This window comes from Gopherus flavomarginatus, chromosome 4, assembly GCF_025201925.1.
Source record: "Gopherus flavomarginatus isolate rGopFla2 chromosome 4, rGopFla2.mat.asm, whole genome shotgun sequence".
Classification (NCBI taxonomy): Eukaryota; Metazoa; Chordata; order Testudines; family Testudinidae; genus Gopherus; species Gopherus flavomarginatus.
This window is the reverse complement of record NC_066620.1, coordinates 35,760,579-35,774,294: the sequence shown is the minus strand read 5'-3', so window position 1 is coordinate 35,774,294 and position 13,716 is coordinate 35,760,579. Positions and strand designations below refer to the sequence as shown.

The window sequence follows — 13,716 nt, the reverse complement described above, 5'->3', positions numbered from 1 at the left end:
TCTGGCTCCTTCCTGGGCTCCTGACAGCAATGGCCCCTGTGCTACCCTGCCTGTCCCAGCTGCAGTGTCCCCAGCTCCCACCACACAGATCTGCCATCAAGAGCCCCCAGCACAGACTCGACACGGACTGACTCGGAGGACGCTCTGCAGCTGGGAGGGAAAGGGCCACCTGGCCTGGAACTGGCTACCCCCACCAAGTACAGGAACCCTGCAGCTGGGGCCTGCTGGTGAGGCGGGTCACCCTGGCCCATCCCTCCATGGCCCAGTTTGCGCCACTCTGGGCTCTTGCCCCAGAAGCTGCGGGGGGTGGGAGGTGGAGAATGAGAGAAAGAGGATACAACCCCAGCTACAGAGACAAGGGCGCACACTGTACAGGGATATGCAGCATCTCTGGCCTGCCATTGCAACCCTGGGTATGATTAGGGATAAAGCTGGTTTCACTGAGGTGAGATTGTAATGTGTAAGACACCCATCTGCTTGTTACCAGATTTGCCTCTTACTTTGAGGTATGCTCAATTATTAGGGTTACTCTTCTGGGGGCGGCAGGGGGCTTCTGTAATTCTATCAATGTACTCGTTGTGTCACTTGTGTTCTCATACAGAGCTCTACTTCTCCCTGCTGCAAGTTCCCTCCCAATGGAGCTATCCTGTAGGACCTAGGTTCCCCAGGGCTGGGTTCTTCCAGCCCCAGAATCAGACAAACACACACACTTTAACAGAGTGCATCTGAGAGGACCGAGTTAATCAGCACTCCCAAGCTTATATGTCCCTGGACTCAAGTGGGCTGGGTCGACCAGCACCTCCAAGCTGTTACCTGCATATGTCATGAGTACAGCACCGGAATAGAGCACGCCTGAGCAGGCTGGGTTGAGCAGCACTTACAATCTGCCACCCTCGTATGTCCCAGGTTCAGCCCGTCCCTAACCCCACTTTCATATTACAATTGTTCTGGAAGTAACCCACTTGATAAGCAAACCCCACAGGATTTTTGGGTGCTGCAGGGATCTTTAGCTTAGGTACGAGGAACGTTGCTGCAGAGCAAATGGGGAAGCCAAAAAACACCAATGGCGGGAGAGGAGAGAGAGAGAGAGAAGCAACCAGCTTAACCATGAAAGTTATTTAGTGCCAGGTAATAACCATACAAGGGGAGCCAAACAAACAAAACAGTTACAGTATTAAATCTAACTTAAACTTGATAATAAAAGTCAGGCTTAGAAAACTATAATTGAGCACACAAATCAGGGACGAAGGCTATATCTAGAAAGAGCGAGTGAGCTGGGTTCTCACCACTCCGAGAAGCTTGAATCAATCAGGGTTCCCACATGGTGGTGGTAGCTGAGGGTCTGGAGTGCTGGAGACAGGCAGAGCCCCCAGCACGATCAGTCAGGAGAAGATGAAGTCCCACTAAAACTGATGCAGCGTTCCGTGCAGTTCTTGCCTTGGAATTTCTGTTCTACATTCTCTATGCTAATAGAGATGCCTCCCTGTCCCATCTTTGATGCAAATGAGGCTAGGGAAATTTCCTTAATCCCGTCACCCTTGTCCAAAGGGATTTAGGTGTGTCTCCCACTGCCTTTTCATTGCTTTCTGTAAGTCTTTCTTCTGGTTGGCTTTGGTTCAAGCAGAGGTTGGGTGGGGGAGGTCTTTTGTGAGTCAGACAGATACTGAGCCCTGGTTCCCCAAGAATGCAGAGCTGGTAAGTAACACTTTATTCTCACCAAGTTTGCAGAAACTCTCTGTGGTTCATTTTACCAATCGGTACAGAGGACTATGTTCCCTGGGGGAGGGCCCATTAAATGATAGCTGGAACAAAGAGTGTAGCAGAGAGACTTAATAGGGATCAGGGCCTCATTGTCTTGACAGTGGTTTTGGATCCTGCAATGAGTCCTCGATACGTTAGCTGGTTTGGAAATAGAATTTTAATTTGGCATGGCAAGGACTAAATAGCTATACCATTACTAATAACAAACTTATTAAAATAAAGTCAGTTGCAAGTCAAACAATGTTTTGTGTGTCATAAAATATCCTGTCTCAGGTCCTCATTCATGATAGAAGCATTTTTGTATGTTGAACTGAAGAATTAAAGAATAGATTTCAAATGACAATGAACAAAAGAATAAAGATTTTCTTTGTCAAAGAATTTCAAGTCCTTGTGTCATTCTGGCGACTCTTTGCTGTACATTTGCTTAAAAACAAATATGGTTGATATGGCAAGTAACCAGAACTATGCGTAATATTTTAAATGTGGGATTAGTCCCCACTACAGCACAAGATTAAGTCCCTCCGATTTATAGTCTTCTGTATATTCCAGATTTTTGATTGCTTGTTTTAAACTGCCCTTAATTACTGTGTGTATATATATAAGCAACTTTCCAGATACTAGATCAAACAGTGTTTTGGATAAATAGCGCAACAGTCAGCATCAGTCTAGTTGTGTATGAATGGATATGTGAAAATAAAAACTACTTTCTCCTAGACAAATGTAGGAAATGTATCTTTTAAATGTTTTGCTTTCCCTTTCATGAGTGTCCTAAATCTGTCCCTCTAGTCACATAGGCAGACAATGAGAGCAAACTCCTAAAGGGATATGGTTGCTAAAATTACGTTTGAGATCAGTTGGTCAATAATACTGTACTGTGCAAACGGCAACACTAATATACCTTACTAGCAGTCTAGGGAATATTGTAAAAGAGTAATGTTCTCATCTTGATGCATGGGGAATTACACAAACAAATATTTGCATGTTGAAAGGAAAATATACTCCAAAGATTTTATTCTAATAATTTTCTGTGGAAGGTGTAGAAGTCCTGCATTAAAAATATTTTCTAATGTTTTTTCAGTTAATCATACTTTTTTATTTTAAGATAGAAATATTCTTAACAAAAGTAAGAACCAAAAGACAACACCAAGGAATTCCCTTTTAGTAGATATGTTCTTCTTGTCTCTGAATTACGTATTAAGAATCACCAAGTCAGAAAAAGAGCCATGCCCTTTACTATATATGCAGCACTGCATGTAATGGTGAATCTGATTATTTCCATGACAATATTGAACATCAGAACTTTGTTCTTTTGGTTTCATACAGACCTGTCATGTTAACATCCCATGCCAAAAATCATGTTTATAGGAGCCTTATATCTGGAAAATTTTATAACAAGAATGTAGGTAAATTCTCATTGTTCAACTTACTTTTTCCAACAAAAAAGTTTAAAAATACAATAAATTTAGTCTTATTTTCATGAAAGTTTGCATAGGCATAGATCTTGGAACAGAAGGGGAACATACTTTTAAAAAACTTTATGGTCTATTCCTTTTTTATAAGATTTCCTGCCAGTTCTCCATTGAATGTTTATGTACATCTTAGGAAGTATTTTGTTGTTGTTGTTTTCACCATGCTTGTCTCTCTCTTTGTTATTACACATTTTATATGTTACAGTTTGGGCTTTATGATATCTTTAATTTGGTTGGACGCCCTTATGGTTGTGATGATAGAACCTTCCAAGCATGAGCCTATTGTAAATCAATGATTTTTTGACTTTCTGAGTCTACAGCAGCCTGAAATATCAGAAAGAGAAATGTGAACTGCTCCCCCCCCCGCATCAATCTAATGGGAATATTAATGCTGAAGCCTAACAAAAAACATTGTTCCCATTAAAATGGAACACTGTTGCAGTGCAGTTTATTTTAGTAGAGCGATGAAATAAGGAATATTGGGGGTTGAGGATGGAACGTGGAGGTAGTATAGTAACTTGTTTCTGCCTCCTTCTAACATGCAGCCTGGGTCCTGCAGGGGGACCACTGAGAACAGAGAAAGGACAGTCACTCTGTCCTGTTCCTGAGTCCTGAGCCACAGTGGCCCCTGGCTGCTGAGAGAAACAACTGCAGGAGTCCTGCTCAATCCCTGTAGCCATGGGGTAGAGCAGCGGTTCTCAGACTGGGGTCCACAGATCCAGGGGGTCCACGACTCATGTCCGGTCCACCAACCCTCCTGATGATTAACTCCTCCCGCTCCCTCCCAGTGTCTCCTGCACACCGTGGAACAGTTGTTCAGCAGCATGCAGGAGGCACTGGGAGGGAGCAGGAGGAGCAGGGATGGGGCATGCTTGGAAGAAGGGGTGGAAAGAGGTGGGGAGAGGAGGGGCACAGGTGGACTGGGGCTGGGAAGAGGTGGGATAGGAGTGGGGCCTTGGAGGAAGGCGTGGAGTGGGCGTGGGGCCTGGGGCTGAGCAGAGGTTTAGAGCCCCTGGGGAAAATTAGAAGCCAGCTTAGGGGGTCCACGATAAATTTTTAATCAAAATGGGTCTCCTCAGGTTGCTAAAGTTTGAGAACTGCTGGGCTAGAGCATCTCCCATTGCCTTGTGGGGATAGTGCATGCACAGTCCAGTTAGCATGTAGGAGCTGTGAGCGGATGGAGAGTGCTCATGTGCAAACCGAGTTTTCCAGAGGCTCATAAATTGGCTGAATTTAAGTGGATTTTCATGGGGCCTGCAATCCCTGACACCAAGGTGACGTCTCTGCTAAATTCCAAGTCCTTGCTCCAAAGCACGTAACTACTAAAGCAGTGGTTCTCAAACTTTTGCACTGGTGACCCCTTTCACACAGCAAATCTCTGAGTGTGACCCACCCTTTTAAATTAAAAACACTTTTTAAAATATATTTAACACTATTATAAATGCTGGAGGTGAAGTGTTTGGCTTGGGGGTGGATGCTGATGGCTCATGACCCCCCTCTCCCATAACCTCTCGACTCCCTGAGGGGTCACGATCCCCAGTTTGAAAATCTCTGTACTAAAGCTTCTCAATGAAACAATTGCCAGATTTTTTAACATGAGCAACACAACATATTTTTACCTAATCTCATTTTACTGAAATTAAAAAAAGAAAAGTTCAGCCCAAACCGTTACAGACAGGCAACTGAAAACATGCTCTTATAATGGGAAGTGCTGGGCACCTTTAACTATAGGCATCCTTAGCTGCACTGCCTACAGCCAAAACATTAGGAGGCTGCAAGAATTAGTTTGAATATCAAAATAAACAAAACAAGAAAAACTCTACTAATTAAACTATTTGCTTTCCTACTCAAGCTGCCACTAGACTGTGTACTTGGGAGATTCACAGGAGTTGAGGGGACAGAATCCTGTCCCCTTTAGGTTTCCCTGTGGCCGTTACCGCAGCTTTAGGGCTCATACTTCTTAATCTTCAACACAAGTCATTGAAATGAGAGTGACAAATGCATGAAAGTCTTGTTTTGTTTGGCACCATTTACCAGTTTACAGATAATCATTCACAGTGTTTTTATTATACAACCTGTTTTTAAGGATGTTTCCATACTGCTTGAATAAAATACACCAGTTCTGAGATTGGGTACAAGAAGGGGAGGGAGAGGGAGATTCTACAAGGATCTGCATGCCTGGGCGTTTGCAGAGAGCATCCCTGCCTAAGCTACTCATCAGGCAGCAGGGATAAAAAGGTTTGAGAAGGGAGGGGCGATCTCTTCCAGGCTGCCCTCACCAAAATTAATCAGGTTGCCCACCTGCCCCTCCATCCCAATATAATTCATTTAGGCCCCATAGCTATAAAATAGTCAGCTGCACCTCATCCCCCATATCAATACTAGTTTACTACCTTATCTCAATATAATTAATTTAGGCCTAGCCATAGCTCTCTGCAGGACTCCACTGGGATAGACACATTATACATAGGATATATATAGGGTTATAAAACAGTGTCATATACATTATATGCAGGGGTATATACATACATACATTGCTAAATCCTGGCCCCCACATTGCTGGTGCAAAACATCACAAAGCCAATTTATTCAGCTGCCCATGGATTCACTCTACACAACTCCTACACTACCTCTTACCAAGTTCCCAGAATAGGGGGTGGGTCTGGGGAGCTGCTACTGCCAGTTGATCCCAGGTTGCTGTAATCCCTTGGGAGTTCAGAGAATCATAGCAGATTAGGGTTGGAAGAGACCTCAGGAGGTTATCTAGTCCAACCCCCTGCTCAAAGCAGGACCAACCACAACTAAATCATCCCAGCCAAGGCTTTGTTCAAGCTGGGCCTTAAAAACCTCTAAGGATGGAGATTCCATCACCTCCCTAGGTAATCCATTCCAGTGCTTCACCACTCTCCTAGTGAAAAAGCTTTTCCTAATATCCAGCCTAAACCGCAACTTGAGACCATTACTCCTTGTTTTGTCATCCGCTACCACTGAGAACAGTCTATATCCATCCTCTTTGGAACCCCCTTTCAGGTTCAAAATGATCTGGACAAATTGGAGAAATGGTCTGAGGTAAACAGGATGAAGTTCAATAAAGATAAATGCAAAGTGCTCCACTTAGGAAGGAACAATCAGTTTCACACATACAGAATGGGAAGAGACTGTCTAGGAAGGAGTATGGCAGAAAGAGATCTAAGGGTCATAGTGGACCACAAGCTTAATATGAGTCAACAGTGTGATACTGTTGCAAAAAAAGCAAACATGATTCTGGGATGCATTAACAGGTGTGTTGTAAACAAGACACGAGAAGTCATTCTTCCACTTTACTCTGCGCTGGTTAGGCCTCAACTGGAGTATTGTGTCCAGTTCTGGGCACCACATTTCAAGAAAGATGTGGAGAAATTGGAGAGGGTCCAGAGAAGAGCAACAAGAATGATTAAAGGTCTTGAGAACATGACCTATGAAGGAAGGCTGAAGGAATTGGGTTTGTTTCATTTGGAAAAGAGAAGACTGAGATGGGGCATGATAGCAGTTTTCAGGTATCTAAAAGGGTGTCATCAGGAGGAGGGAGAAAACTTGTTCACCTTAGCCTCCAATGATAGAACAAGAAGCAATGGGCTTAAACTGCAGCAAGGGAGATTTAGGTTGGACATTAGGAAAAAGTTCCTAACTGTCAGGGTAGTTAAACACTGGAATAGATTGCCTAGGGAAGTTGTGGAATCTCCATCTCTGGAGATATTTAAGAGTAGGTTAGATAAATGTCTATTAGGGATGGTCTAGACAGTATTTGGTCCTGCCATGAGGGCAGGGGACTGGACTCGATGACCTCTCGAGGTCCCTTCCAGTCCTAGAGTCTATGAGTCTATGAGTAGTTGAAGGCTGCTATCAAATCCCCCCTCACTCTTCTCTTCTGCAGACTAAATAACCCCAGTTCTCTCAGCATCTCCTTGTAAGTCATGTGCCCCAGCCCCCTGATCACTTTCGTTGCCCTCCGCTGGACTCTCTCCAATTTGTCCACATCCTTTCTGTAGTGGGGGACCCAAAACTGGATGTAATCCTCCAGATGTGGCCTCACCAGTGCCAAATATAGGAGAATAATAACTTCCCTTGATCTGCTGGCAATGCTCCTACCAATGCAGCCTAATATGCCATTAGCTTTCCTTGGCAATAAAGACACACTGTTGACTCATATCCAGCTTATCATCCACTGTAATCCCCAGGTCGTTTTCTGCAGAACTGTTGCTTAGCCAGTCAGTCCCCAGCCTGTAGCGGTGCATGGGATTCTTCCATCCTAAGTGCAGGACTCTGCACTTGTCCTTGTTGAACCTTATCAGATTTCTTTTGGCCCAAACCTCCAATTTGTCTAGGTCCCTCTGGACTCTATCCCTACCCTCCAGCGTATCTACCTCTCCGCCCAGCTTAGTATCATCCGCGAACTTGCTGAGGGTGCAATCCATCCCATCATCCAGATAAGGGGTCCTCAAAGCAGTGCCCGTGGGTGTCATGGTGCCTGCCAGGGCGTCTAAGTGTGCCCACGTACTGGCCGGCAGACCAGCATCCACCAAAATGCCACTGAATTTCAGTGGCGACGCCTCTGGATGATGCCGCTTGTTGGCGGCATTTCGGCAGATGCGTCCACCGCCGCGGTCCTCCATGGCTTGTCATCTGGCGACTGCCAGACGAAAAAGGTTGGGGACCACTGATCCAGATCATTAATGAAGATGTTGAACAAAACTTGCCCCAGGACTGACGCTTGGGACACTCCACTTGATACTGGCTGCTAACTAGACATCCAGCTGTTGATCACTACCCCCTGAGTTCGATGATCTAGCCAGCTTTCTGTCCACCTTATAGTCCATTTATCCAATCCATACTTCTTTAACTTGCTGGCAAGAATACTGTGGGAGACCATATCTAAAGTCAAGGTATATCATGTCCACCGGTTTCCCCATATCCACAGAGCCAGTTATCTCATCATAGAAGGCAATCAGGTTGGTCAGGCATGACTTGCCCTTGGTGAATCCATGTTGACTGTTCCTGATCACCTTCCTCTCCTCCAACCCCGAGTGCTTCAAAATGGATTCCTTGAGGACCTGCTCCATGATTTTTCTGGGGACAGAGGTGAGGCTGGCCAGTCTGTAGTTCTGTGGATTCTCCTTCTTCCCTTTTTTAAAGTTGGTTACTATATTTGCCTTTTTCCAATCGTCCGGGACCTCCCCTGATCACCACGAGTTTTCAGAGATAATGGCCAATGGCTCTGCAATCACATCAGCCAGCTCTCTCAGCACCCTTGGATGCATTGCATCCGGCCCCATGGACTTGTGCATGTCCAGCTTTTCTAAATAGTCCTTAAACTCTTCTTTCACCAATGAGGGCTGTTCACCTCCTCTCCATACTGTGCTGCCCAGTGCAGCAGTCTGGGAGCTGACCTTGTCTGTGAAGACCAAGGCAAAAAAAAGCATTGAGTACTTCAGTTTTTTCCACATCATCTGTCACTAGTTTACCTCCTGCCCCCTACTGAGTACGGGTCCCATATTTTCCTGACCTTTTTCTTGTTGCTAACATACTTGTAGAAACCCTTCTCGTTACCCTTCACATCCCTTGCTAGCTGCAACTCCAATGGTGCCTTGGCCTTCCTGATTACAGCCCTGCATGCTCGAGCAATATTTTTATACTCCTCTCTAGTCATCTGTTCAAGTTCTAAGTTGTAGTTAGTTGGTGCAATTTAGAGCTGCCCTGAGGGCCCTGAGCTGCCCCAGAACAGAGGATGTGTGAAAGTGGCTCAACGCATCCTTTTCACCCTCCTGTCATGTGAGGCAGAAGGGTCAGACATGAAGACTATGATCTATTATTTGTATTGCAGTAGCATCTAGAAGCCCCATCTGAGATTAGACTCCATTGTGCAAAGCAAAACAAATGCATATAAGAAGGCAGTCACTGTCCTGAACATCTTACAAGACAAGACAGACACAGCATAGGAGAAAGGAAGGATTACTAAACCCAATTTACAGATGGGAAAATGAGGCACAGACATTGAGGGACTTGCTTAAGGTCACACAGGAGGTCTGTGACAAAGCCAACAAATGAACCCAGAACTTGAGTCCCAGTCCATTCCCTAGTCACATGACCATCCTTTTTTTCTGACTCACAGAGTATATACCCAAATATTGGAACTGTGTGCGCCACACGATGTGTAGCAGGAAAATTGGAAGTCCTGATTATCAGAAGTTAATAGGCAAGAGGAACCAGTCTACAGGAACTTGTGCTGGCAGTTCATTAGCTAGTGGGTCTGAATAATGCAGATTCTGTTAATAGGCATTATTTTATACCTACATAATGATATAAACTATTTAGTATATAACTGTGTACTATATTTATAAATGTATATTTTCATAAAATGCAGGTGATTTAGCTACACATCTTCCATTAAAATTTAAGTAAAATATACAACTGCCTTGCACTACTGTAAAAAAAATCTCAACTATGTATACTGTACAACAATCTTAAAATAATAAAGCTGAAATATAAACTAATAAAAGCAACGACATTCTAAACTGGTTGCCAGGACATTTTAAATTCTGCCCTATTGTTCCCTTGTTTTGCAGCACAAATATAACATCTAAAGTAAGAGAATAATCTATACTATGAACAAGTTGCCTGAAAAATATACCTTTAAAAATCTCCATCCATTTTTGTGTTATGGGATCATAATATTCCCCCCTATAATCCAAAATGGCAAAAAGAATTCTCATTTAATTTAAAAAATAAATCTTTTCTGTCTTAAAATCTAGTACAGGAAGTTATAATCCAGCAAAAATATTTTGTGGCTCAGTTACAAACCTCTATAAGTAAGATTCCAATGCAAGTGATTTACTATTGTGGTAAAAATGTTCTGCTCTGATTACATCATTTTCCTTTGTATTCCTACTGGAAGAACAGCCTTTATTTATTTATGTTAGGTTGCCTCTTCATGCAGATATTGTATCATAAAAGAAATATAATCTGACTCCGTCCTGAGTCCATTACTGCTTAAATGCTCTTATTTTTTTCTTTTTGCAAAGCAGAGCAGGAATGGCTTTTAGATATTTCCGTTCTATCTTGAAGGTGTTTATTCCCATAACTTTTCTTTTGTTTTCATAGTTGTGACACAGAGGTCCATTTGTGGTTCACTACTCTGAGTCATCAAGCCTGACATACTCACTATACCTATCACACTGTTGTCATAATCTATATCTAAAAAGGAGCATGTAAGATGATATTGGAAAACTAATAACTCACTGATCATCAACATTCTTGTATGATGCATGCACAGGGTGTTATGAATATGTATCTAGATGGTGCAATTTAGAGCTGTCCTGTTATGAATATGAGCTAGAATTATATTCTTAACATGTGCTTGGCAAGCAATGCATAAGCACAGTCTAAAGCAAACAAAGGAATGTGTATCCGCTTTTCTGACCACCCTGGTTTTCAGGCAGAAACAATGAAAGTCTATTTACATATAAGGTAAACACAGCTATCAAGCTAATAAGTGGGGGATGACACAGAATGGTGTCTATATCCCAGGAGAAGAGAGAAACTTTATCTGGGCTATAAAGACAGGGGGTCTGAACCTCAAATGATAAGTAATGGAATCAACTGATTATATACAATATTACTGTATTATAAAAGTGTATCCAATAAGGTCTTTTCTGAAAGCTAATGACACCCTGATGATTCATATCACTGTGAAATATATGTATTAACACTACATAAGGAAATATGGATATTTAATGATATTATGCTTTAAAGTCTGTAACCAAACACAGGGAGAAAGAGATTGCCTCCCAGATAGGAGGGAAGAGGCTATCTTCCTGTCTCCAGTGAAATTAAGCAAGGTGTGGCCAGAAACAATGAGAGCCCCATTTATATAAAAATCAGCAGAGGGACGCAAAGACCACAGGAAGGGAGGAACAGCATGAGGTCATCCTTCCTCTTGAAACAAGGTAATTGAACTTTGGAAGATGCTGTATAAACAAGGACAGAGAACTTGTAAGTTCTCCATCACTAGACAGGCACGAGGGGCCAGAGCTCTTGCAAGCTGAGAAAAATGAGTCTTCAACGAAGGGCCTGAAGTCTCTGGGAATGGAAGATTACTAAGGGAACTACCTTAAGCAAAGACTGTAGTTTGTTAAATTAGGTCTTAGCCATTAGAAAGCATATTTTTACTTTTGTTTGTAACCCTTTCTAATTTTATACCTTCTACTTGCTATCCCTTAGCATATGTCCTTTTGTTAATAAACTTGTTTTATTTTTACAATAAATCAACTCAGTGCTGTGCTTGAAGGGAAGGGTATATTTACCCATTAAGTAAAGAAGCTGTAATTTGTTTTTGTCTCTTTAAAGTAGCAAACAAACCTTAATATTTCTCTGAGTATTCCAGGAGATGGCTGGACTCCTCAGGGCCCACAGTTTTGGGAAAATTCAGGACTGGAAATGTATTGGGGTCAACCTGCAAGTAGTAACCAAGACAGGTGGAAGCCAGGGAGGGGCTAGTGTGCTGAGGCAGACTGCTGGAGTCAGTGTTGCTAATCCAGGGATGTACTGTGCACATGCACTGCAGGCTCGTAGGCTGACTGCTGATGTCCAAGTTGTGAGCCATAGCAGCAGTGCGGTCAAGGTATTCAGGTTACAGAGCAGGCGGTGACACAACCCCTCACTAGTCTGGACTGCACCCAGAATGTGACAATAGTATTATAATTTTATGCTTTTATTCATGATGTAAAATTCTTAAGCTTATAAAACAAAGCCAGAAATGAATAAATACTGCAAGTTCCCATTTCCATTCTAGTGATTACTGTTAACAGTGCATCATCTGTTAAATCTTTTAAGGATGATGAGTTCAAGTAACATATATGGAACATAGTTAGGAAGGGTTAGAATCCACTTAACTAATGTCCTCTTCAGATTTTAATTTATAGGACTTAATTCTAGAGTCTGATTCATTACAAAAGTATCTATGCTGCTGGTAGGATATTTATGGTATACTTGATTCACATAGTAAGTGCCTTAAGTAAACAGATGTGCAAGTTTGGATGTAGCTACTTAGACAAAGAAATCAAACATAGACATAAAGAGGAAACGCCCTTTTTAATCTAGACAAAGGCAAATTATATGATCACAGCTGGGACTTGGCAGGGCCTAAGTCAATTAAATATTAATATCTACTACTTTGCTTCAGCAGTAGTAAAACAATTTTTTTAATGAACAAAATGCAGCAGGAAGCTGAGGGGAACCTAAAGATTCCCCCACTTATACACTGATTGTAAAGCAGCCAGTTTAGTCTTCAATTTATCATGTTGCTAATCCTTAGGTCTGCTCTGTACAGGTTATGTTTGAGGACCGGGAGGACAACCCAAAATGCTAAGACTGGTTCTGTTTGACTCCAATAGTAGCAAATATGTTCTATATGCAGGGCTGGATTAACTTTTTGTGGGCCCGGTGCCAAATATATTTGTGGCCCCCCCAGGGAATGATTGTAAAAAGGGCTGGGGGCAAAAGCACAGTGGGCCGGGAGCTAGGGTTGGTCCCTGGAGCAAGGGAAGGGCCAGGGATAAACTGCAAGTGCAGCAGGGCTGGGGAGGAGGGAAACAGGACCCCCCCTGCCCCTGACCACATAGAGCGGGTACCTGCCTGACTCTAGCCCATTCTCTTTGTCTCTCTCTGCACTGAGCTGCCCTTCCTCTCGCAGCAGCAGGACAGGGTCTCTTCCAGCCCTCTGGGGTGGGTGTTGGGAGTGGGAGGAGCGGAGGCTAATGTGGTTACTCCTATAACTGGACATTTAGTTTCCAGTCAGCACTGCTAACCGAACACTCAGGTCCCGTTTTCTACTGGAGTTTCTAGTCTAAAACTGGATACCTGGCAACAGGGCTGCCAGAAAAGCCTGGGGGTGGGGAGAGGGGCAATCAATCATTTTTAAAAGTGAGAGGGCTAAGCCTTAAGTGAGGGGGAAGCAAGTGGTGGGTGGGCTAGGGAGTGGAGAGGAGCTAGTGAGCAGGGCCATGTCTGCTGCACTGCCCAGATAGGTTGGAGACTGTGGGCATCAGCTGACACAGTATCCCCAGCCCAGGTGATGTGACAGCCAGTGGTGGATTTAGAGTTAGTGGGCCCCTCCCCCTAGCCCTGTGCTTAGCTTCATTTTTGGGGCCTCTCCTTGGGACCCAACCAAGAAAAAGAACATTCTCTCTTATCTCCCCCTGCACCTGTTTTTCATTTTTTTTCTTCATCCTCCTCCCATAAGTAATAGCAAGTAAATGAAAATAAAGTGAGATACCTTGATTGTTCTTGTAGTGTAACTTATTTTTCCACAGACTACTTGAAAATCGTGGAGGGTCTCGACAGACCACTTAATGATCTTTTCAAATATTATAAAAAAACATTGAGGTGCAGGGTCTGCCCAGGAGATAGGGTGAGGGAGGGGTCTCAGGGTTGGGGCAGGAGGTTGGGATGT

At 43.4% G+C, this 13,716-nt stretch overlaps 1 protein-coding gene across 6 annotated transcripts in view; it reads right to left on the bottom strand.

Moving 5' to 3' along the window:
* Nucleotides 1–13,716, bottom strand: part of ACYP2 (acylphosphatase 2) — a 138,704-nt gene that overhangs the window by 31,281 nt on the left and 93,707 nt on the right. The window contains exon 5 of one of the 6 annotated variants that reach the window (XM_050951969.1): nt 9,911–9,947. The exons of the other annotated variants lie outside the window; for them this stretch is intronic. Within the exon in view, the coding sequence (XP_050807926.1) occupies nt 9,925–9,947 (23 nt within the window). The 3' untranslated portion in view covers nt 9,911–9,924. Of the gene's footprint in view, nt 1–9,910; nt 9,948–13,716 lie in introns of those variants that run through there. 6 annotated transcript variants of the gene reach the window in all.